This window comes from Tympanuchus pallidicinctus, unplaced genomic scaffold (genome assembly GCF_026119805.1).
Source record: "Tympanuchus pallidicinctus isolate F22 unplaced genomic scaffold, pur_lepc_1.0 scaffold7, whole genome shotgun sequence".
In the NCBI taxonomy this organism is placed as follows: Eukaryota; Metazoa; Chordata; class Aves; order Galliformes; family Phasianidae; genus Tympanuchus; species Tympanuchus pallidicinctus.
This window is the reverse complement of record NW_026294791.1, coordinates 1,645,183-1,669,110: the sequence shown is the minus strand read 5'-3', so window position 1 is coordinate 1,669,110 and position 23,928 is coordinate 1,645,183. Positions and strand designations below refer to the sequence as shown.

General features: G+C 44.9%; 1 protein-coding gene across 1 annotated transcript in view; it reads left to right on the top strand.

The window, feature by feature from the left end:
* The window catches only part of RAVER2 (ribonucleoprotein, PTB binding 2), a 30,289-nt gene that overhangs the window by 3,993 nt on the left and 2,368 nt on the right, over positions 1-23,928 (top strand). The window contains 10 exon segments of the mRNA XM_052666860.1: positions 2,984-3,050; positions 5,961-6,430; positions 9,569-9,760; positions 11,125-11,251; positions 12,121-12,206; positions 15,687-15,791; positions 15,980-16,091; positions 17,218-17,456; positions 19,582-19,693; positions 20,057-20,202. Of these exon segments, the coding sequence (XP_052522820.1) occupies positions 2,984-3,050; positions 5,961-6,430; positions 9,569-9,760; positions 11,125-11,251; positions 12,121-12,206; positions 15,687-15,791; positions 15,980-16,091; positions 17,218-17,456; positions 19,582-19,693; positions 20,057-20,202 (1,656 nt within the window).

The following is a 23,928-nucleotide window of genomic DNA, read 5'->3' as shown; positions in this document are numbered from 1 at the left end:
CTAGTCCACCCCAGACAGAGATTTGTGTTTTGGAGTGTGATGTTTTTCGTCTTTCCTTTAGCATCCATACATGGTGCTGTGCCCAGGATGATGGCATTCATTTCCAGTCCCATCGCATTCCTCTTATCAACACACCAGCACAAGTCCAGTAGGTCAGAAAAATATCTTTTTCATTCCCTGCCCATCTCAAGTCTATGAAGAAGTTGCTCTTCTCTTGTCTGAATGACAATATTTATGCATATTAGAGCGTTAATGACCTTTGCATGGTCTGGTCTTACAGATGTGGAAGTCAGTCCTCAAACAAAAAGGCTGTTACTCCTTGTCCTATCACTACACCCCACTGAGAAGAGCCTGGCCGTATCCACGTGCATCCCACCTTCCTTTAGATATTTATAAGCGTTAATCAGATTCCCCCTCAGTCTTTTCCCCAGGTGAGCAGATCCAGGTTACTCAGCCTTTCCTCCTTCGTGGCCCTGCACTGGATCCCTTCCAAGAGATCCCTGATGATTTGACACAGGGAGCCCAGAACTGGGCACAGTATTCTAAAGGTGGCCTTTCCAGGGCAGAGTAGATGGGAGGATCACCTTCCTCACCCTGCTGGCCACACTCTTTTTTGTGCACCTCAAGGTAACACTGGCCTTCCAACGTAACATACTTCAACATAGTTTGTAGGAGTTTAAATAACATACTTCAAAGTGTGTCCGGCCCATATTTACAAATACTTTCTCTTAAACCCCCTTGGATATACTTGGTTTTGCTTTTCCTGCCAATTCTGATTATTTTCTTATTAAGATTGTAGTTTTTCCCAATGCTTAGATTAGCTAGCTTTAGAAAGTCCACCTGTAGGGAAATTGAAGGCTTAATGACAGCTGGGTGCCATGGGGCTGCCTCGCAGCTGGTGGTGCAGAGCTCCTGTGCCTGGGGACTGGCTGCCCCCTGCCCTGCTCACTGCTGGGATGTGGGACTGGGGCAAAATGCTTCCTTTGGGAACCGTGGGGCCTTTGGTGTGCATCATTAAGGGAAATTAAGGTGGAAATAGCCTCCATTCCGTTCTAGTTGAAAGACAGGGTAAGATTTAGCAAAGTGCCTGAGACTCTGTTACATTGGCCACAAGCTCTAAAGCTGGCTTAGTGCTTCTGAAAATATTATGAAGAATCTTAGGCTGTGTACACTGATATCTAAATATCTGTTGAATTGGAAGGAGCACATATTGGCATAAGAGTCAGCGTGGTGTGTTTTGTTTGTGGCTTGTCTCACGTGGTCCTGATGTGCAAAGTGCCTTTGCTGGAGTACTGCACAGAGCTCCGTCCTGGGAGGGAGAGCTGCTGTACCACCACGTGTGCACATCACCCCAAAATGCTGGCAGTGCTCTTTTAACATTCTTCAGCTTACTTTGGGTTCTCGTTTTAAGACTGCATTACGTTCTTGTTGTTTTTAACATGAGAGCTCACAGTTATCCCGTGAAGATAAGTTTGCTGCAGGCTATTCTCCCTCGCAATTGTAATTTCAGACAGTTTTTGGGAAATCATCTAGCTCATGGAAGACTCACAGCGGTGTTGAGAGCTGTTTGAAATACTATTTCCTGGTGTTCATCCTCCATATAAAACTTTCCATGTTACTCCTGTAATAGAACTAAGAAGAGAGAAATACATCACCCTTTGTCTGAGCAGAACAGAAATAGTTGTCGTGCTGCCTCCAGTGCCCTGGTGGAGCTCAGACGCACAAAACTTTGCACGTAATGCCATCTCTGCTCATGGCTGAGTTGGGCTGCCCTCCAGTTGTCAGTGGGACAGCCAAACCTCCCACCCACCATCATCAGTGCCTGCAGTCTGCCCAGCTCGTTTTGCTGATCAGAAACCATATCCTCACCATGTCTGATCAGGACGGCTGGTGGCTCGAGAAGCGCTCTCCTGTTTTATTAATGCAGAGCTTGACAGCTGTTAGCTGGTGAAACTAGAGACTGGCGTTCCCTGGACTAAAAGGTGTGCACCTGATAGCAGTCAGGAGAACCCAATTAACCTCCAGGGTGCGGGTATTGAATTAGTGTGCTGGAAGGCAAGGTGCTGTCCTGCCAGTGGGCTGCAGTGAAGCTTTCAGACAATGTTTCTTGATTGTTTTGGTACTCAGCTGGCCTCCCTGCAATGTAGGAGACCCAATTGAAACAATAAACATGTCAAGATGCTGCTCGTTTGGGATGATTCATGTCCATCTCTGCATTCTTGCTGCTGAGCATGGTGTTTGTGGGGCATGTGAACTTCTTGCTCATGCTGGGGAGCAGTGAGATCAACCTAACGCAGCTCTTAGGTCACTCTTACTCCCTTCTCCCTCTCCCCTGCTCTATCCCTGTTAATTTATGGGGGCAAACAGTGCCTTGGGGATTGGTTCCCCATTGGATGCCTGTGCAGTAATTGCCAGAGGATCCTTTACACACAGTGCTCTGGTCAGGATTCACTGCTGCTTGAAAGAATATTCATTATTAAGTGAGCAAAAAAAACTGCTGAAGTGAACTTGAGCAGTCAGAGGAAACTAAAGCAGCTGCTGCATTTTGTGACAGTGTTGTCTGCCCTTGGTAAACTGCACGATGTGATGTTGCTGATATCTCATGTCTGCCTGGAATTTCAACTGTAATAGCTGTACTTTTGAGAAAGTTGTTTGGTTTTTTTTCTTTTTTTGCTATTTAATGAACTGTGATTTTATTTGTCTTTATCAGAAGGCAGCCAGCAGCATGTCGTCTTCTGCTTATGTGACTGTGCAAGGAAAAGAAAGTAAATCACATTCAGTAAGGCAGTTCTTTGCAGGAGATGAAAACACTGCTGCATAGCGTGACCAGCTCTTTAGAAAACAAATATTTGATAGTGTTTCTATGGTGAGATTTTCTGTTTATTGGGAAAGTTTTGTTTAAAAAGAGAAGCTGAATTCGTACAGTTATGCATTTAATCTGGTGAATTATTGAACTGATGTTACTTGTGCTTTTCTCTTTCAGGAAATCCATGACTTATTTAAAGATTATGAAATAAAGTATTGTTATGTGGACAGAAATAAAAGAACAGGTAAGAACTTGAAATCTTCCAGTATAACACATTTGAGGGTGCACTCAGTTCCGCTGTCAGTGTCACCAGCAGAGACATTAAATGGTGCCAGTCCCAGTACTGACCCCTGAGGGACACCACTTGTCTCCAGTCTCAATCTGGACATCAATCTGTTGACCACAGCCCTTAGAGAGTGGCAGTCCAGCCTTAGCCATGAGTGATCCATCCACCCAATCCATCTCTCTCTGGTATGGAGACAAAGATGCTGTGTGGGACAGTGTCAGATGCTGTGCACTGGTCCATATAGATGATACCAGTTGCTCTTCCCTTATCCACCAACGCTGTAATCCTGTTGTAGAAAGCTGCTAGGCACAGTTTGCCTGTATGCCCATCACTCTCTGTGGTGATGGACTTACTTATTTAGTGTGAACTGCTTGTGTGAGGAGCTCCATTTGTATGTATGTGTTTATTTTTGTTAGATACGTGCTATGTCCTGTGGACCCAACTGGAACCTTGTAGAGCTCTGTAGACTTTTCCCCATGAAATCTTCTGAGATCTCCCTCAGTGAAAACAAGACTTTCACAAGATTACAAAAGCTCATTTAAAATAACAGTAAACTCAGGGAAGCAGCCTTTAATGATCTCAGAACATTTGGAGGAAAAAAAACCTAACGTTTTTAGCTCAAAAAGGCTAAGAGCAATTTTAAAATTTGTTGTCTTTTATCCATATCTTCTATGTAACTATTCCTAGAATACCAGATACTGAGCTGTTACAGAAATATGTGATGCTGTGTCAGAACACTGGCTTGCAGAGCAATGTAGATTGCCCAGGAATGTTTTAATCTCTTTGAGAGCCAAACTGCTGATTTCTACGCCACCTCCTCTTTATCTGATTACCAGTAGTGCAAATCGTAAAACCCACTGCAAATGCATTGTTTGTCTGTTTGTACAAGCTAACAGCTTCAGGAGGTGTAACCACGTTCCCTTTGACTGGCATCTCAAGTATTGCATTTGGCACCAACGCTTCACTTGTGTCTTTTTCTTTGTAGTCCGGAGCTACAGTCCAGATTAGAGCTTGCTTTAGAACACCCTATGAATGTTTACATTCTACTTAGAAATCTTCCTTCAGACCGTTGTAACTCCTGATTATTTAGAAAGGGAAGCAAATATTAGCATTTCTGCCTCTAAACAGTGCCATCTTACAATTCATTTGGGGTTTTTTTTTATTCACAAGTGCGGCGATGATGGTAGGCGCAACAGATGATTAATAGGTGATCTGGAATGAAAGATGTTTTCTGTTTAAAGAATAATCTTGCAACCAGAGCTTCCTGGAGTTGAATTTCAGGAAGCGGTTGTGTTTCAGTGCGGTGTGTTTTGCTGTGACTGGCAGAAATCTGCCTGTAGTCACAGTGTGGTCACGGATAGGAAAGGAGGCAGAAAATTTTACTTCAAATGCTGTCTTAAAGAGGAGGGAAAAAAAAATAATTAAAAAGCATTGTCTAAATAGCTGTGCTGGGAGATCTGATTTATGGCAGTGAATTCTGTGCTGCCCTGAGGTTTGGGATAGCTTTGTGTTTTTTTGGCTTGTGTTATTCTTACAAAAGTGATAATTGTGTAGTGAGGAGGAAAACGTTGTTTATACTCGTTTCTGGACAACAGACTCCAAATTTGGATATAGAATAAGAAAACATGGTGAGCACAGTTTTTGGGCTGTGGTTCCAGACAAGTTTCTTGGACTGAGCATTGTTGCTGCAGTTTCATCTCTTTCCTTTGGACCTTTCTGACTGGGCTCCTTGTTTTTTCCATGCTCATCGTGAGTACCCGCAGCAAACTGCAAATGGAAAAAGCTTCCTGCTCTGTCTCCAGGAGATGCAGGGAGGGTTGTGTTTGCTGAATGCGTTCAGGTGGCCCATGTCCCACCAGTGCAACATGGGTGCTAAGCAGACTGCAGGGCTCCCCAGGCCACAGAACAGCCTGCAGCAAGCAGAGCTGTCCCATGGTGTTTCTGCCCCCAGTGAATCTACATCCAGGACTGTGGTGTTTCTTCAGTGTGGCACAGACACTTAAGGGTGGCATTTGAAGGGTTGAGAGTGAAACCTCAGAGGAAAATGTGAATGGATAACCATTAATGCTGTCTGTGGGTTAACTTTCCCATTTCAATTCATTTGCAGGCTAGAATGTTTTAAAACTGTGGAGCTCTTCACAAAGAAATTCATTCTAGACACATGTGCAGAATCAGCTTTTCATTTTATGCATCCAAAGGATGGGAAGTGTAAAATGTCCTCAATCTCCAGCTGAGTGGTGAGGAGTGGGGGGATGGGAGCGTTGTGCTGTGTGGACCAGTCCACATCTGAGGCTGTGGCTATCAAAGGAAGGAGAAACAGCAGCCTGATTTTGGGGGCAGCCCCTGCTACCCTCCCAAGGGCTGTCCCAGCCTCATGCCCCAGCTCCCCATCCTCTGTTTCCTTCACAGCCAGCAGTTGGCCAACATGGACCATGTCATCATCCATCTTGGAACATCCATGCCGGTTGTCAAAGCAGGCAGAGCAGCCACCCTCCATTGCCACAGGCAGCCCTGCTTCTCTGCTCAGTGCTCCCCAGCCCCATGGTGAGGGGGCAGCCATCCTGGGCCAGCACCCAGCCCACTGCAATGTGACCACAACATCACCAGGCCTTATGCCCAGGGCCTGTATGTGGCTCATCCCATGGCTGCCCAGCAGAGAAGGGTGCTGACCCACAGGATAGGGGACAGGCAGGGACATCTCATCAGATCTGTCCTGTAGAGTGCTGGCACCTCTCCAGTAGAGTGATGAGGGAGAGGACGGAATTATGGCTTGCACTTGTGTTTTGTGTGGGCTTTCCTTAGAGGAGGTGGGCTGCAGTGGTTACTTTCAAAGTAAGAAATAATGTAACGTTCCTTGGTCTCTTTCAGCATTTGTTACTCTGTTAAATGGAGAGCAGGCTCAAAATGCAATTCAGAAGTTTCACCAGTACTCTCTTCGAGGAAAAGAAATATCCGTGCAACTCCAGCCAACAGATGCTTTGCTGTGCATTACCAATTTGCCTATTTCATTTACGTTGGAAGAGTTTGAAGAACTCGTGCGTGCTTATGGCAATGTGGAGAGGTGTTTTTTGGTCTATAATGAAGTTACTGGTCATTCCAAGGGCTATGGCTTTGTGGAATATATGAAGAAGGACTCTGCTGCAAAGGCGAGACTGGAACTTCTGGGGAAGCAGTTAGATGAGAGCACTCTCTTTGCACAGTGGATGGATGTGAACCAGCTGACTACAAATCTAATTCACTCCAAGTGCCTTTGTGTAGATAAATTGCAAAAGGACTTTGCTGATTCGAAAGAACTGTTGCAGGCTTTCTCGCTACAGTATAAACCTGTATTCTGCCAGGTATGTTGCATTTATACTTTTTGGAAGATGTAGGTTGTGATTTAAATAGCTCTGTATTTGCATCCTGCACTGCTTGCTTGTCTTACATTTTTTTCATTTAAGCTGTGAATGAGTGTGCATTGCAATATGTTGTGTGGTACAGATGTGTTACTGGCATGAGCTTGCATTGACTGGATGTGCCATCTGGGAGTTCTGCAGGAGACCACTCCTGTTAAGCACTGCTAAAGTTTATAGCCCATCCCTTTCCCATATATTTTATTGAATATCGTTCTAGAAAGTTTTTAGAGGGCTTTTAAAGTGAATATTGCTGATGGTTTTACTGCTCAGTAAAGCAAGCCTGAGTATGAACACCATAAGTGCAACGTTTCATGTAGGATATGCGTGTGTGTGTGTGTGTGTGTATGTATGTATACGTAATGTGTTTTTCCCTAGCTGGCAAACTTGTAGGCTTGGGATCTTGGAGCCACTGGACTTGCCAGTGATGGAAGTGCTACTTGCAGGCACAGAAGAGAGAGATTCTTTCTAGCCTTTGCAAAGCAAAGGTTTTCTTCTGAGATACTAGACCACAACATGTTGCTTGTAGAAGTGTTGCAGGCCAGAGTAGCACAGACAGGCCAGAGAAAGAAAGCTTTGTTTGTAGTCATGCAGTTGGGTATGATTTCACTTGTTTTTTGTTTCCTTGAGTGTCTTGGAAGGTTGCTCAGGGATTAGCTTCAAGGATCAGTAACCAGAGGCTTTCAGTGTCTAAGAGCAGAAGGCCCATTAGGCTGTCTAGCCTGACCACCTGTTGGCCATTGCATTTCCCTAGAGCCCCAGTCATATGCAATTGCTTAAAGCATATCCTTATATTTGCTTGATCCAGATATAGCAGGAGATGAATACATAGCAAGTAACTGCCCATCCCTCATTCTTTTGTACTTCTGCATGTTTCCATGGTTGAACTTCTCTCTCCTCTGCTCACTTCAGCGATTACAAGGTTGAGGAGCCTTTGCTCCCCGCTATTTTCTTCCTGAGAGAATGCATTACGTGCTGTAATCCAGTCACTTGCTCAGTCTTCTTTTAATTAGCTGAACATATTGATGCTGTGAAGTCTTTTAGCTTGGGGCATTTTTCTAGCCCTCAGATAATCCTGAGGCTGTGTTGAGGTCCCCCAGCAGCTTCTCAGTGTTCTTTTTAAATTAGGAAATTCAAAGACAAATATTGCTTCTTTGATAAAGATTGTTTTCAGCAACACCATTCTACCTTGCAGTTAAGGGCAATTGAAAATTTTACCTTCCCTCTTTAATTATAACAATACATGAGCTTCACTTCATGTAGATGAGGAGCATGTGCTTGCATTTATACTATGTCAGTAAATGGCACTAAATGTGTGTTTCCATAAATGATAGGAATTAAGAGGTGTCTGTTTCTTAAAACAGGCATCCAGACAAAAATATAGCCAAGAAGATATGTTGTCATACTACCTAGAACTTATATAAATTCACTGTGTAATAGATCTGTCAATAGTAGAAGCATGTTAGCAGCAGAAAAGTAGATTTACTTATGATGGTTTAAGATTTATTGCCAGTAACTCTCTCAGAACAGATGTGTGGTGTGTTCCAAGCTGTCCCTTGTGTCTCCTGGCAGTACTGATAGGTAAGAGAGGCTCTGCCCTGAGCAGTGGCAAGGGCTGGCAGGGAAAACAGCCCTGTGGAGCGGGCAGAGAGGAGGGTGAAGGTAGAGCAAATAGAACTGATGAATTGAGGTGAAAAACTATGCACTAGGACAGAAAAGGAACATAATAATAGTAATGATAATAGTATGTATTTACAAAACAAGAGACCTACAGCGTGTAAGCTCACTACCCACTGACTGATGCCCAGCCAGTCCCCAAGCAGCAGCTGCCCTTGGCCAACTCCCCACAGCCACTTATGCCATATGGGGTGGAATATCCCTTTGGCCAGTGTAGGTCAGCTGCCCTGGTTGGGATCTCCCAGCTCCCTGTGTCTCAGCATCCTCACTGGTAGGGCAGCACGAGGAGCTGAAAAATGGAAATGTCCTTGGCTCTGTGCTGCCCTGCTCAGCGACAGCTAAAACGTCACTGTGTTATCAGCATTGTTTTTCTCCTAAAACCAAAGCTTAGCATCCTACCAGATGCTATGAAGAAAATGAGCTCTGCCCCAGCTGAAACCAGGACAACAATTTTTCTGATTTATTCCATTTTTCGTAAGCTATCATTTTTGAAACCAATTTGGTTACTTCTCTGTTGCAAAAAGGAATGTTCTATGAGGAGCAGCTGAATCCAAGTGTTGATATGTGGTTCTCAGACAACATTTCCTTAGACTTAGGGGAATGTGTGTTATCTTCTACTGCTGTGCTTCTAGGGAGTGCACAAGGAAAACTCATTCCTTTCTCTACAACTGCAGTAAGTTCCGTAGTGGCAAACCAGTGTTTTTTCGTAGGTACTTTGTGTCTTCCCCAGTGAAGCTAAGCTGGGACTGGATATTTTTGCCAAAGCTTTATAGCCTCCCTTTTCACACTCTTGTTTTGTTCTGCTGGATTTAAATCTGCTCATTCTGCTATAAAAACTCTGCAAACAAAGAGCAAAGCATTGTTTGACAAGTAAGCCTCTTTGCAGTCTGCTTGATTGCTCAGTCTGGCATCTTCTGTGTTGGCACTGCGTTCAACCACAGACTTCAGCCCTTCTACAAGGCAGAATACAGCAGTGGAGTGCGCAGAGTTACGTGGTTCAGCAGCTGTCTTGTAGTCTGATGAATGACATTTCTGTTAGTGTAGTAAAGACTCTTCATTCTTCTCCTGCAAACTGATAATAATAAAAACAAACGCTGTAGCACGTGGCTGTATTGAAATTCTCCTTCTCCTCTTTTTCATCATGTAAATTAACCGCTTCATAATTCAGGTTCACCATGAAATGAAAGTTGTGGTGGTTGTTCAAGGAGACACAACAAACATACCAAGTCTAATGAGAAGCTATGATGCTTATCTTATCCTTAGAATGTTTCAAAAAGAAACAGGCTAATTTGGGTAGATGTTATCATCCCTCAGCTGTTAGCAGAGTAGTTTACAGGTGAAAACATTTCAAGACCGCTCCTGAAATTTCTCCGTTTTGTTGAATCGTGTTGTGAAATGTTGTTGCAGTTTGCTCAGGATGAAGATAGTTGCATTGGTGACTTTGCAGTGATCGAGTATGAAACTGCAGAGCAGGCTGAGAAAGTGCAGGAGGCGATGGACGGCACGGTGATCAAAGGGAGGAGAGTGCAGGTGTCCTACTGTGCTCCAGGAGCGCCCGGCAGAAGCACGCTGGCAGCGCTTATCGCAGCGCAGAGGATGGTAAGGTTTTGCACATCTGTTTTCAGAATGAGTTTGTTACACCCCGAGCGAGCTGAGTCTCTAAGGCATTCAGCTGCTTTGTTTAGGAAAGGTAGCCAGGCCTTTGGATGTGTTAGCTGCTTGGGTTTTGTTGTGTGTTGGCTTTTTTTTGTTTTGACCTGTCGGCCCGGTTTGGTCTCCTTCCTAAGCAAAATGTGGCCATCTATTGCAAGGAGGTAAAGCAGAGAGCTGGAAGATATATAAGGTAAGGCTGGTAGAGCTCTGGGATGTCATCAAGTTTAATCTCTGCTAGAGAAATTGTTCCTATTTGGAACAGAAGTAAATGGAGGTGGAGGCATTTCATGAGCTAAAACGGAGTTTCGATTTTGGTTTAAAGCAGAAATTTGTCAGTTTTAAGGTAAATTTCAAGGTAGGAGAAATAGTTTAATTTCCTGCTCGATACAGGAGAAAGCTTTCTATACCTACCCATCACATCAAATTATTTCCTAGAAAACTGCATGCGGTAAGTGTTACAAGGAGCTGTCATAAGAGTAGAAGCAAAAGTAGAAGCATTACTTTGGGTAGCTCTAGCTCTTTATAAAAGAGATGAGCAGGGCTATCATAGAATCATAGAATGGCTTGGGCTGGAAGGGGCCTCCAGGATCATGAAGCTCCAACCCCCTGCTGCGTGCAGAGCCACCAACCTCCATATCTGATATTAGACCAGGCTGCCCAGGGCCCCATCCAGCCTGGCCTTGAACACCTCCAGGGATGGACAGGGCATCACAGCCTCTGCTCCAGCACCTCGCCACTCTCTGTGAAGAACTTCCCCCTGACATCCAACCTAAAGGCTATGACATAAACCTAAGACTGACATAAAACCTAAAGGCTATGACAAGACCACCTTTTGTGTTCTCCTTTTTTGATAACACTGTTGTAGTTTGAAGGAGAAAACAAACGCTTCTAAAGAAAAGATCAATATCAGCTCTTTGTGGTCTGGGAAATAATCATTACTGAGGTTGAACTGCCATGCAGAGCAGTGGTTTAGACCTCCAGCTACTCCAAAAGTCTTGAGACAGAGTGAAATCATCCAGGTGCTGTTAAGTCTGTTAGAGAGTGATGGAGGAAGTGTGTGAGTAGAAACCCAGAGAAGTGAAGGGCAGGTTGGGGGAACAGCACTCAGTGCCTGAGTGAAGGCAGTGCTGATGCAGCATCAGTTAGCTGTGTGGGACAAAAGGGAAAAGTGAATTGTTCAGGTGTGGGATGTGCATGTCCAAACTTCCCTCTTTAGGATAACTTGTTCAAGGAAACAGCATTTATCCAGAGATGTCAATGGATGCGTTGCTATCTCCTGTTTTTAACATCTTTCTATCTCTCCATTTGAGATGAGGAACAATAGGAAAGGATTGCTTCCAGAGCCGAATCCAGTGCAGATCATGAAGAGTTTTAACAATCCAGCAATGCTGCAAATCCTCCTGCAGCCCCAGCTGCGTGGACACGCTGTCAAACCTGGTAAGCCATTTTACAACTGGTTTAAAACAAAACTGTTCTTAATGAGGAATTCCAGCAGAGGAGCGAAACACCAACGCTCTTAAGATCTGTGCAGACAGCTTCAAGATGTCTGTGTAGATGCCTTTTTCACAAGACAGAAGTGGTTTGGTACACTATGCTGATGGTTAGAGCTAGTGTTACCTAGAAAGGTCCTCACTGTCACTCTGAGGTCTCCCAGTATCAGTTAAAGTAAAGGTTAAAACAAGCATCCTTCACAGACATCGTTACAGTTGTAAGTTTAAATCTGATTGGAGTTGAATGTTGCAGCCTGAGTGTGTCTCCTCTTGTTTCAGGTCTAGAAGTCATTTCTCACCGGTGTGCTGCCATAGTTGTACCCAGCAGGAAGAGCAGCAACAGCCAGAATCATTTCCCTGCCTTCCATTAGGGTGGCTGTGAGCAAATGTAGTAAAAGCAGTCACCATATTCCAAACAGTGAAACTGGTAGGACAGCATTAGGAACAGGAGCAGATAATTTGAAGTCTCAGGTGGCAGATGGCTGAATTTGTTCCAAAAATGCTGTACTGCTTCTTGCTTTTTGGTTTCAGCAATAACATGAGAAGATATAAAATGTGTACAGTGTGGGAAGCCCCTGTCTGGCAACCAACTGCAGCATTTCTGCCTCCCTGAGCAAAACATCAGCTCCAGAGGAGCTTCATGCCAAGTATGTTTGATCTCTGATTGCAGATCAAAGATGACTGTATGGAAAGGCTCCCCTTACTGTGTCAGAAAGTTTTGTAGGAACCAAATGTAAAAATTACAGAATAACTGTTATGAAAGTGATCACTTGCCTGACTTATAAAGATGCTGCAACTCTCGTCTTGTTTCTGAAGGAGTTCTGGGAGCAGCAGCAGGTTTGCCTCACCTTATGAACACAGCAGTCAGCCCTCCTTTCCTGCAGCTGAATAAAGTCCACCAGGTAGGTGTCAAAACTCCACTTCTCCAGAGATCTCAGCATGAAAAAGAATATTTGAGAATCTGATTTCAAAAACTTCCAGCTAAAATCAAGTGGTGTTACTAAAGCAGTCTTTCAAAACAAATAAGAAGGAATGAAGCAACCACTTGCTGTGTGGTGGGTGATGTAAGAGCAGGCTGTGCTTGCTGTTCACAAGTGACTTGGTTTATCTTACCTGATGCTTTTATCTGCTAACACCTGCTGGCATAGAGACCAATGACAAAAAACCTCTTTATTTAGAGGTCTGGGGTCTCACATCCATTTTTCTCTCAGCTGTCTATATGTGCTTCATACACAGACTGTTTTGTCTTCAAGCCAAGAAGCTTTGCATCGCTGGATGTGTTTTTATTTTAAAGTTTGAAAGAACTGAAGTGTGATATGTAGGCCATAAAAATAGGAATTGCAGATGTTACTCCTCAGTCTAAAAAAAAAGAAAACAAGGCTGTAGGCTGCTTCAGGTTTTTTCAGACTATCTGGAAATAATGTAAATTGGATCCAACTTCCATACAGACTTCAGAATCTCTGTAGATCCTTTAAGGGACATTGGGGATGAACTTGTGATTGGAGCAGTGCCCACAGGCACAGCCCAGCCCTGCAGCAGTTCTCCTGGCCAGCAGCTTGCTTCAGGTTCTATCATTTCTCCAGCTCTGCCAAGAGCCAGCATTTACCTTCAATACCAAGAGGGGATTGTTCTTAAGTACCTTTGAGTACTGCTTTCACTTGCTGTTTCTGATGTTTCAGAAATTCCCGTTGGGAAGTAGAGTCCAGTGCTTTACTAGTTCTTTTGGCAAACAGCACAGATCTTAAAGAAAGACTTTTGTCCCATTGTGCAATCAAAAAAACAACCATGATTTGCTTGTACTTTTTGTATGTAAACAGCATTTTCCATCGGTATATTTAGTTACTAGAGCCCTTCTTGAAGAATCTCTGCTTCCTTGGAAGGCAGTGTGAATGTTTTCTAATCACAGCTGGAGAGAGGCATGTTTTACACAGCTCACAGAATGATTGATGACAATCCAATGGTTTTGGCTTAGAGTTCTGCAGCCAAACGACTTAGTGCTTTCTTTTTGGATAGACTTCCATGTCTAATTCTCTTCCAGGAGGCTTCCTGTCAATTAATTATCTCCAAACCTGATCTAGTAATTGGAATTTTATTGGCAGTGATTTGATTATCCCGGTCCTTTCTATTAGACACATTTTTCTGTTATTCAGTGACTTATTTCAGAGTATTCTCAGAAGGCAAAGAACCGGGTCACTGCTGTTACTGTGTTGAAATGGAGTGCAGCATGCAGGAGCAGACGCTGTCCTGACTTGACTCTCCCTCCACCCCCCAAGTCACATGCTGATTGAGTTTCCTCTGTATCTTGTTCTTGTTGTTTTATTTTCAGAGTTCTGTAAAGTAATTTAATGGGTAGGAACAAATATTCTTAGCATAACTCCGGGACAGCATTTTAGAATGACTGATAAAAAGAGATTGAACGGAGAGAAACGTGAACAAGTGGGTTATTCATGCAGAACTCTTTCAAGCCTGGAGGTAGCGTGACTTCTAACTTTTTTTGTTGCAAATTCTCTTAGTTATGGTTATCGTGTGCCAAAACAACACATTTTGAACTTTCACAGTGACGTGTTCTCCTAATTCATCCAGCTGTTCACTAATTCCTTGTTAGCTGAGAGGAATCTGAGGGATCTAACCGATCCGATCTTTATTTCTGAATGTTTGCCAGTTGAACTAACACATCTTCATTGGAAGAAGGAACATGCATTGGCACTGGGAACAGTGATCTGCCATGGATGATTTCTGCTGGAAATCACTGGCACCCTTAAAATAGCAGATGCAGAACTAATGTATACATGGGCCTTTGTTTTAAACTTCATGTTTCTTACTCCAGTATCCAGCACTGTAACTCATAAGATACACTATTTGGTGTACTGTTACAGCTTTTAAGGAGCTGGAAAAATTGAAGGATTTTTGTTTTTCTTTAAGAGAAGACCATATTGGAAAGATTTTTACCTCATGGTTTGACCTCATTACACAGAGGTACAACCAGAGCTTGACAATACCTGCAAGGAGTGTTGCAGGAGACCGTAAGATATGCAAAGCCACACAACCTGAGAGCTTCTTTTCAAGCTTCATTACCTGGTGTTGCTGAGCAGGCTGTTTAGGAAATTTTGGGCACAAGGAAGGCTGTGCTGGTTGTGATTTGACACGGTTAGTGTTGTGTGTATCTATTGTTGCACTGTGATACGGAAAGGTCTGTGTGGCAACTCGTGTTTTGCCTGGCAGATCACTCTCAGGAGTGGCTGTCAGGAAGTTTCAAGGCTGTGTTCACAACGTGCTCTTGGGATCCAGAATGAATGTAAGTTTTCCTTGGAGCCTAAGCACAAAGCGTGGGGTGTAGCAGTGGCACAGTCTGACAGTGGTGCCCCCAAGGCTCTTGGTGAGGTGCCTCAGCTGTGGTAGCAACCAGCATTCCAGGGATTTTGACTGGAGAATACTAGTATTTTGTGAACTGGGTAAAGCACTGCTAACAAGTTGTCATCTTCTGAATGAATGTTTGTTGGAAAGCATTCTTTTTAATGTTTGGTGGAGGAAAGGTTCACGTAGGTAGCTCCCGACAGAAGGGGAGTAAAAACTTGTGGCTGTTGCTCTTTGAAAGTAATGATACTGTTTGGCAGCAGCGAAGCGAGGACTGAGAGTCCCTGCCAATTGTAATGGAGTCCTGGAAGCTGTGCAGATGTTTGGTGGAGATTATGTATTAGAAACGCAATGCACGGCACGATGCAAACATTAACAAACAATGAAGTCCTTATTCACACAGCTCGTAATCTGCTGAAGTCCTTGTGTCTCGTCTTTCATGTTGGCATGCTGTAGGTAGCTCTCCATCTCTGCTTCGTCTCTCTGCAGAGGCTTCAGGCCACGGGTAGGTTTCTTTGCTGGCTTAGACCAAAGAGTGCCACTGGAGTCTGGATTCTATTTGGAGTATACTTTTGCTTTGTTAGAAGCCATCAGAAAATGCGTTTGTGGTTATGAGGTGAAAAAAGAGCTAGGAGGAAGAGGCTGAAAGAACTTGAAGTGTGGACGAACCAGGAGGGGCAGGTTGGGTGTCAGGAAAAATTTCTTCTCTGAAAGAGTGGTTGGATGCTGCGATGGGCTGCCCAGGGATCAGGGAGGCACCATCCTGGGGATGCTGAAGGAAGGTGTGGATGTGGCACTGAGGTTCAGTGGGAAAGACTGGTGATAGCTGGGCGGTTGGACTGGGTGATGCTGGGGGCCTTTTCCATCCTTGGTGATTCTAATTTAGTTCTCTGGAGGAAATAGCTGCTCTCCTTTGTCGTATTAATTCAGGAACTAATTTGAATTTCTGTAAGCAGGATCATCTGAGAATGTTTTGGAAGCGTGCTGTTTTCCATGACTGCTAACTGACAACTGTACTGATTTCACAGAATTCAATTCTGGGCAACACAAATAACTTGCTGCTGCAGAGCCCTGCTCACCTCCCACTGCCGCAGCAGCAGCTGATGAAGATGGAGAACATCCAGGCCAATAGTGTAAGGTCATCACTTTAATTCCAGCTGTCTTTGGACATTCTTAGAAATGATAAATCATTGTATTTTGGTATTTTTCTCATCTAGCGTAATTTGACTGTCTAGAGTATGTGAAAAGATTAACTGAATGTGAAAGAAATAGCTGCAGACAGGTTTTGATCATTTACATGGCTTTCTGTTCTTCCTTATAGAAACCAGGTTTGCTGGGAGAGCCTCCAACAATGCTGCTGCAGACTGTGCTGGGAATAGGGGTAATGCCATCAGTGAGCTCAGGCATGGGAACCCGTGGAGAAGCTCTCAAGTGTAAATGACCTTTTATTTCATACCAAGTCAGTACAAATGCTCAGCTTGAAATGGAGCATCTTCCTTTCTCCCGCACTGCCAAAAGCAAACTATGTTTGAACCTTGTTACTTGACAGGAAGGTAGGCATAGAGCTGGACAATAATGCAAGTCATCTAGCCAAAGAATTACACAGGTTAACAAGGTATATTGCTATATAGCTGTCTTCAGCCTGTTGATTCAGCAGGTTGTGGCCATTTGAACTTGAAATGCCTCGCTTTGTTGCCTGGATTTTCTCATCTGTTTGCTCAGGGAAGAAGGAGTACTCTGTTGCATTTGTTGAATATTTGCAGAGACGGTTGAAAATTCTGCTTGTTCAGTTACTAGAGGTTTAGCACAGCTGGAATGTGCTTTTATTCAAAATCCTGGGGTTTGTTGCTTCAAAGAAGATAAACCTGAGTAGCTGAAGGAGCACTGCAGACAGTTGTTCTGCATTCAGTTCATTAAGCAGGGCAGCTTTAATGTCCAATCTGTGGCAGATAGCAGCTCTGAAAGCCAATTCCTGCACTAGTGATGCCCTCGGTTTCTATGAGGAAAGATGAGTTGTGATTAGAACATCTTTCTTTTTCCTCACTGAGGGCTGTGTACTCTGCAGTTTTACAGGCAGCTTGAATGATGGCAGTAGCCAGGAGCAGGGAAGAGCTGCCTTCTTTGGGAAACAGAACGAAACCCATTCTGAATGCCTAGATTTTAATTTTGGAGAATGTGTTCTAGCTGTTCCACTTGTGAAGGATTTTACTAATGCAAGTCAAAGTTGGAGGCTTTTCCCTGCATAGGATCCTCTATGATGTTGTTGCTAAGTGTTTTAGGGTGAGTAACTAATTCTGATAGGCGTTAATGAGAGAACTCAGGGTTTTCTTTCATAGAATTAGCTTTCAATAGAGTTTGCTTCCGATATGGCAGAAAAATAAAGTCTATAACCAGAAGTCAGTGTTCTGTGATAGCTGTGAAGTAGATCTCTACGTGTATTTTTTTGGATCGCTTAATAAAAGCCACCAGCAAAAAGTACTGATGAATCCTGTCTAACAGAAAAGTTTCTCCATTTATGGTTGACTGCAGCATCTAATCTGCCTCCAATTCAAACAGCAGCAGCAGCAGCAGCGGGGATGGGCTTGTTGCCATTCTTTCCAAATCAGCACATTGTTGGGCAAGCCATACCAGGGCAAAATAATGCTCCGGATAAAGCACTGACTGCTGAAGGAGTCGTCTCGGGGTCGCAGCCGTATCATCAGGGTGTAACCAACATCGCTGCAGGAGCCTTGCGGGCCGGCCACGCCAAGCAGCAGAATCAACTGAACCAGCTGAAAAGCGCTGACACGAGTCTGGGGGTAAGGAGGGCTGCGCAGGGACGGTGCTGGTGCTCTTCTGCTGCTTCTCATCGCTTAACCTCAAGCGTTCTCCTTAAGCTCTGGTGTGAACTGCAGCTCCTCTTTGAGTTTCCTCACTGTAGAATCTGTCAGATCACAGGATCGTTCATGAGACGTTTTGAGGTCATTTCAGTTATGAATTATAGAGAGAGAACAACAATGCTCTTTGGTGGTCCAAATGAATTAACAAAGGAATCTTTTTACAGCGCTGAAGGGTTTTTTTTCCCCATGTGTGTGCTTCATAGTATTTGATGATGAAATTATCTCAAGGGCAGCGTCCCCTTTAAACACTGAAAATTGGACTTGTGGTTGAATTTCATGACTAATCAGGAGCAATTGTGCTGGCACAGTGTAGGACCTTTCAATTTCCAGACGGTGTATGTATACAAATGAATGTGTGTGTGTTAATTTTCCATGTGAGCTCTGTATCCCCTTAGCCACAGCTGACATCTCCTTAATCTAAAATTAGTTTTAATATTCATTCCCATGAAGGCAGGGGGGGGATGACATAGATTTAACCTGAGCTAAAATGGTCTACTGATATTTTTTCAGCATATCCTGTCATTGACAGAATCTGGTCTGTGCAGTTACATTTTTTTCTAATAATGTACATATGTATTTTGATGTTTTCTTGCTTAATTTGCATCCCATCTCACTTTTGCTTTGGTGTTTTTGAAGCACTTGACATGATCAGATTGTAGGCAGTATTGGTGCCTACTTTGATCCTACTTCAGAAAGCAACCTGTAAAATCCCATTTTGCTGTGACAAAGTGGAGTTTTACCTATGGGTGGATACACAGAGATAGAATATGCAGCACATATAAAATCAGTACTTTAGTTCAGTGCTTCCTTTAGTGAAAAGGGAATGTGATGAAATGATGAGCAGTCTAGATATCCCTGCCTATAGCAGGGGGTTTGGAACGAGATGATCTTAAAGGTCCCTTCCAGTCCAAACCATTCTGTGATTCTATGGCTCTATATTCCATTTGTTTCAATGAGTAAATACAGTGTTTATCAGGAAAATCCCTGTAGATGTAGTAGTTTATTTTCTGCATCATAGACAGCCCAATAAGCGAGCATCTGTTCTGTGGCAAGTCACCCAAGTCCTGATCCTTGATACTGAGCTGCCATCCCACCCCAAGAGCCTCTCTTGTGTTTGGTTTTTGAGCAGTTTGGTGATTTGATACCAGTTTACTGGGAAGTGATGGATTTTTTTTTCTTTAAAGAGCTTTGAAAAAACGAGCAAGCTAAGTGTAGGTTAGGATGCTGTGTAAACATCTCGGAGCCGTGTTATTCCAGGCAGACTATGCAGCTTGCCATCACTGCTTGTCTCATCCTTAGTTGTGTTTTTCTGAACGCTGTGCAACTAATGTCATGTTTTGTCCCACCCAGCCACTCAGTTATTGAAAACAGCAGCTGCTGGCAGTGGTTTTTCCCTCGGAATGAGCTTTGCTTTTTTCCCGTGTCGCACTGTTTGTCTGTAGCTGCAGATGATCTCTCTTCAGAGAGCCCTTCCCTGGCAGGGGCATGCAGTGCTGGTGGGTTCCCTTCGCGGCACCTCGGAGGGAAGAAAGCACTGCTGGCGGCGTGGAGAAGTGACTCAGTTCTGATGCTTCATTTCCACTCATTAACATTTCCCTCTTTGAAAGTAAGGGTTTATAAATAGGTGATGGGTAAGACATGTTATAATGGCAGATCGAGGACGGTGTCATCTCTCCAGTCCAGGGTTCATTTGTCCTTCACTTGCTTTTGACTCCGGGTGACCAGAGCTGACTTTGTCTTGGCCAACAAACAGAATGTTGCCTCCCTAATCTGGAGTGATTAGTTTTCATTTACTTGAATGCAAAAGCTAGTGATGGCTGTTTAATATCCTTTAGTAACTTAGAGTCTGAAGGGAAGCATTCCTACACAATCATTTGTCAAGAAAAACATGTGGGCAGTGCATCCAGATTGTTGTCCCCGGTATTTATTTTAAAAGTTTGTCCAGAACAAGCTAAGCTTTGTTCAAAATCATGCTGGGATGCTTATCCTGTTTCTGACAGATGTGTGACTACAGTGTGTACTGATGTATTCCATTATTTCACAGCCTCCTTCGAAAAAACAGACTTCTCTGCTAGGAGAACCGCCAAAAGAAATCCGCCTTAGTACCAACCCCTACTTGAATTTGGCAAGCGTGTTGCCTGGTATCTGTCTTCCAGGTAAGCAGACATTCAGCAGTTGTATTGTAAAGTTTCCTCAACCAGAATGTGGCAAATCACTGTTGTGTTTAGCAGGTCGTTCCAGTGGCCACAACACAATAAAACCTTGAATTCTGTCTTAAAATTACAACGTAATCTGTCCTGACCCTACATGAGGAGGGTACATTTTCAGAGTTGGTAGGTGAGCTGATGCAGATAACCTTCTAGAAATCCTGTCAATTATTCATAGCACTGATTAGTTTGAAGCACAGTCTGATAGGAAGTAGCAGATTCCTGTTGTAATCCCAGAGCATTGCTGAACAAGACTGCAATCCTGTTTGTGCAGTTTGCATGAGCTGTGCCTGTTCATTGTGTTACAAACAGCAATTGCCAGCAAAGCCTCGAGTCCACCACAGCAGAGCGGACTGCCCAACAACATCGTGGATGCTGCTGTGTCTCAGGGAACCACATCACAACATGCAATGGAAAATTACTTTAATTACGCTCAGCAGCACGGGGAGTACACACAGGTACGTTGTGTTGCAGCACGTTCTGCTGATGAGTGGTTTGTCACCTGGAGCTGTGGCAGCAGGATTTGTGGCAGGCTGCTCAGAGATCCCAGCCTGAGCTGCTCTCAGTGCACTCTTTGGTCTCAAGGCCCTGCACGCAGTTGAACAGATTGCCCAACACCATGAGCCCCCTGCAGCCACAGCCCACCCTTTTCTTCTGGGTGAATGCTGTAAGTCCTCACTGCTGATAGTTTCTCCCTTTCAGTGGTGCAGTCAGAAAAAGCTTCAGTGCGTTCTGCTGCAGGGTCTTAACTGTGGGAAGTTTGCTTCTTGAGAACCTGAGTTCAGTACAGTCATCTAAACAGCTGTTCTCATACAACTCCTGGCTTGTCTTTGGTCTCTCTTCAGAAGTTTTTCCCTTCCTGAGACGGTTTTAAAGTTTTCTTGAACTTTGGTTAGACCCCAGAGATGAGCATGTTCTGTGTCCCAGAGAAGAGTATGTTCTGTGAGGTAGAAGTCATTGCATAGCTTTGGGAATGTCTGTGGCCTTTGCCTGCTGGATTCACAGCTTGGGTGTTTCTTCACCGTTTTTACCATTTGGTGATCAGAGCCGTTGTGCTGGAGGGCTGCCTCTGCTCTGGAGATCAGTTTGTCCTATTTCTGAGAACAATGCAGAATCACAGCATGGTTGAAGTGGGGGCACCTCTGGGTTCAACTGCTCAGCACCACATCCAGGTTTGGAGATGTCCAAGGAGGAGACCCCAGCACCCTTCTGGTCCCAGCACTGCCCAGCTCAGCAGTGTTGCCTGGTGAGCAGGGGTTGCTCTGGGGTCCAGATTTTGCCAGGTGCCTCTGGGCTTGCACTGGGCACTGCTGGCAAAAGCCTGGTTCCAATCCTCATTGTACCCTCCCTTCAAGTACTTACAGGTATGGGTGTGATCTCTGAGCATCCCCAAGATCCTCCAGTAGGATTTTGCAGACGTTGATACACTGTGAAACAACACTTCCACATTTTCACTGGCTGTCACTAATCAGTGTAGAAACACGCTTTTATGCTGAATAAGTATAGATTCTCTGTGTAGAAGTCCTGGGTGTGCTGTGAGACCCCCGTCCTGGCTGTGCTTCACACTCCTCCTGCCCTGTCTCAGCTCCTCCCCCTTTGAATTTCCTGACCCCTCATTAGGCAGGCAGAAACGAGCTCTGCTCCTAGGCTGGCAGCAAGACAGTCTCTCACTCCAAACATTTTGGGGCTAGCGAGCAAGTGGGCTTGAGTGTTCTGTGTAGCAGGGAGACCCCTGAGCAGGGAGGTTGGTGGGGATGGGGTCAGTGCTCAGTGTTTACTGCAGCAGGGAGTTTGCAGGGGCTGGGCCTGGCTCCCAGTTACACTGACCTGGTGACAGTGATGGTTAAAGGGGCAGGAGGGATGTCCATGGGCAGTTTTGTATCGTGTGAGCTCTGACGTCATCTTGAATGGTTTTGTTTGAATCCAATCGTTGGCTTTATTTTGGTACTTTGTGTAGGTAGTTTCTATCTACAAATCCTTGAATTCCTGTCAAAAAAATTAGTAATGTAGTATTAGTGCAATTACTGTTGGTATCAGATGTACAAAGGACTCCAGTGATGTGACTTAGGTCCAGAGATGCCACTTGTCATCGTTCATCTCTGCATATTGCCTGTCCCTTCCCTATTACAGCAGTGATGCTGCACTTACACCCCTGTCTAGGCAGCAGTGCCTTGTGTATCTCCAAAGCACTTAACTTAGCTTTAAATGTTTGACTTGAGGTTTATCACTGGTGTTAAACATGTTTTGATGCTTCTTGGAGAGCTTTGCCTCTGATTTATCCTCGTGTCCCGTGAGGCCACAGGAATTGTTTTCATTTGAAGTGATCTTAGTAGACAGCTAATGGGAAGAGGTTTTCTCCTCCTTTATAGGAGGCTGTTCAGCAGTGGTATCAGCATTATGCTCAGGCTTGTAACTCTACCCAGGCAAGAGTCGATGAATTTGAAAATGAAGCCTCTGAGGTGAGAATTACTTTTCTTCTCTCAGCGTCTGTGTTGGCTGTTCATCTCTCAGCTGTGTGGTGCTTCAGGACCCTGTGCTGGCGGGGCATGAAATGCTGCTGCCAAGAAACAGCCAGCCTGCACTGCTGGAAGCTCTCCCTGTTTGTCTTATGCTGCCACCGAGCGGCTGCATGGGAATCTGAGAGGCTCTGGAGGCCCAAGTGCTGCCATGGAAGGGCAATAGGGTGAGAAGTGATGGCCCCACATTCTGCCAGGGCAGATTCCTCCCCCAAAGAGCGCTCAGCACTGCACAGCTGCACAAGAGTGGGGGTCAGCATCCCTGGGGGTGTTCAGAGCCGTGGGGATGTGACACTGAGGGACGTGGGCAGTGGGGATGGGGAGGTATGAGATACAGAGCAGCTGTGGTAATCTGTGGCTTGTGGGCAGCCAGCAAGGTCTGGTGGGCTGCCTGGGGCACATCTCAGCATAGAGGGGGCAGGGCTTGAGTGTGTAAAACTCCCCATAGGCAGGTTGTGCTTTCTGGTTCCCAACAGCTCTGATGTGATGGAAACTGGGGAAATTATAACGGCATCACAGAGAAAGCCTGGGGTGAGAGCAAGCTGCTGCCTTTCCATTTGTTTCCAGCCAATGAGGAAGGCTTGCACTGAGGTGATGCTAAGCAGCTTGTTGTGCAGTGCTGGCTGCCATACAAGGCAGAGCGAGAGCAGCCCTTGGCACAGGCGGAGCAGAAGTATAACTTAGAGCGAGTGCTTCTCTCATTCCTAGAACTAAAACATAATTCTCAGTGAGGAGGGCATGCAGGCTGCTCCCAGAGAGGCTCGGTGCTGTTAGGACGGTGTGCTTTTGTGTGTGCGCTCACTTTCTCCTGCTTCTCTGAGCTGTGTGCCCAGGGCTCTAGAATTCATGTTCTGGGAGCTGCAAAGCGCACAATGATGTCCGCAGTGCTGCAGGAAGTGTTGGGGAAAAGCAAAATCCTTCTGAAAGTAAATTCTTGTTTGTGATAATGACAGGTGCCATCTAAAGTGGCACTGGACTCTTGCAAGGAGTAACTTGAGCTGTGAATGTGAACTAGCAAGGGAAGCTCCAGAGGTTTGCTAGGGAATATTTAGCTCAGAGGTGCTTGGTCAGCAGAGCTGTGCTTTTGATAAAGGAATTAGTTTCCTGGGTTGTGAGATGTGTTAGGGTTTCTAAAACACCCATTCCAGCATGAAGCAGAACCCCACTTGGCCTGATCCAGGAGCCAGGCGTTACCCAGACTGCCTGCTGTGCTCACGTTGGGTTGAGGTGATGGTTGCAGAGCACACATCAGTCTGTCAGAGTGAGGCAAATGGTGCAGCCCTTGGTAGTGAAACCAGCGTCACACGGAGGGCAGAGAGATGTACGAAGACTTGGTGATGAGGGTGGTGAGCTCTCTGTGTAGCTCCTGTGGCTCTAAGTGCCATGGATGTCGTACTGCCCGCTGTGAGGCATCCCAAAGAGCTGAGTGTGAGCCTGGTGTAACCTGGTGCCCTTGTGGGGCACTGGGCCCTGACTCCCCCCCCAGAACCCTGCTGTGGGACATCGGTGTGAGGCACCTCAGTCCAAGTTGTGATTCAAAGCAGTATTACTGCTCTTTCCCTCGCTTGAATACCGTATGTAAATTCCTGCCTGCAAGTGGCCAGCAACACAAACACGCTTTGGCATGGCTGGATAACAAGTCCTTAAACACCTTGCTTGCAGTACTGG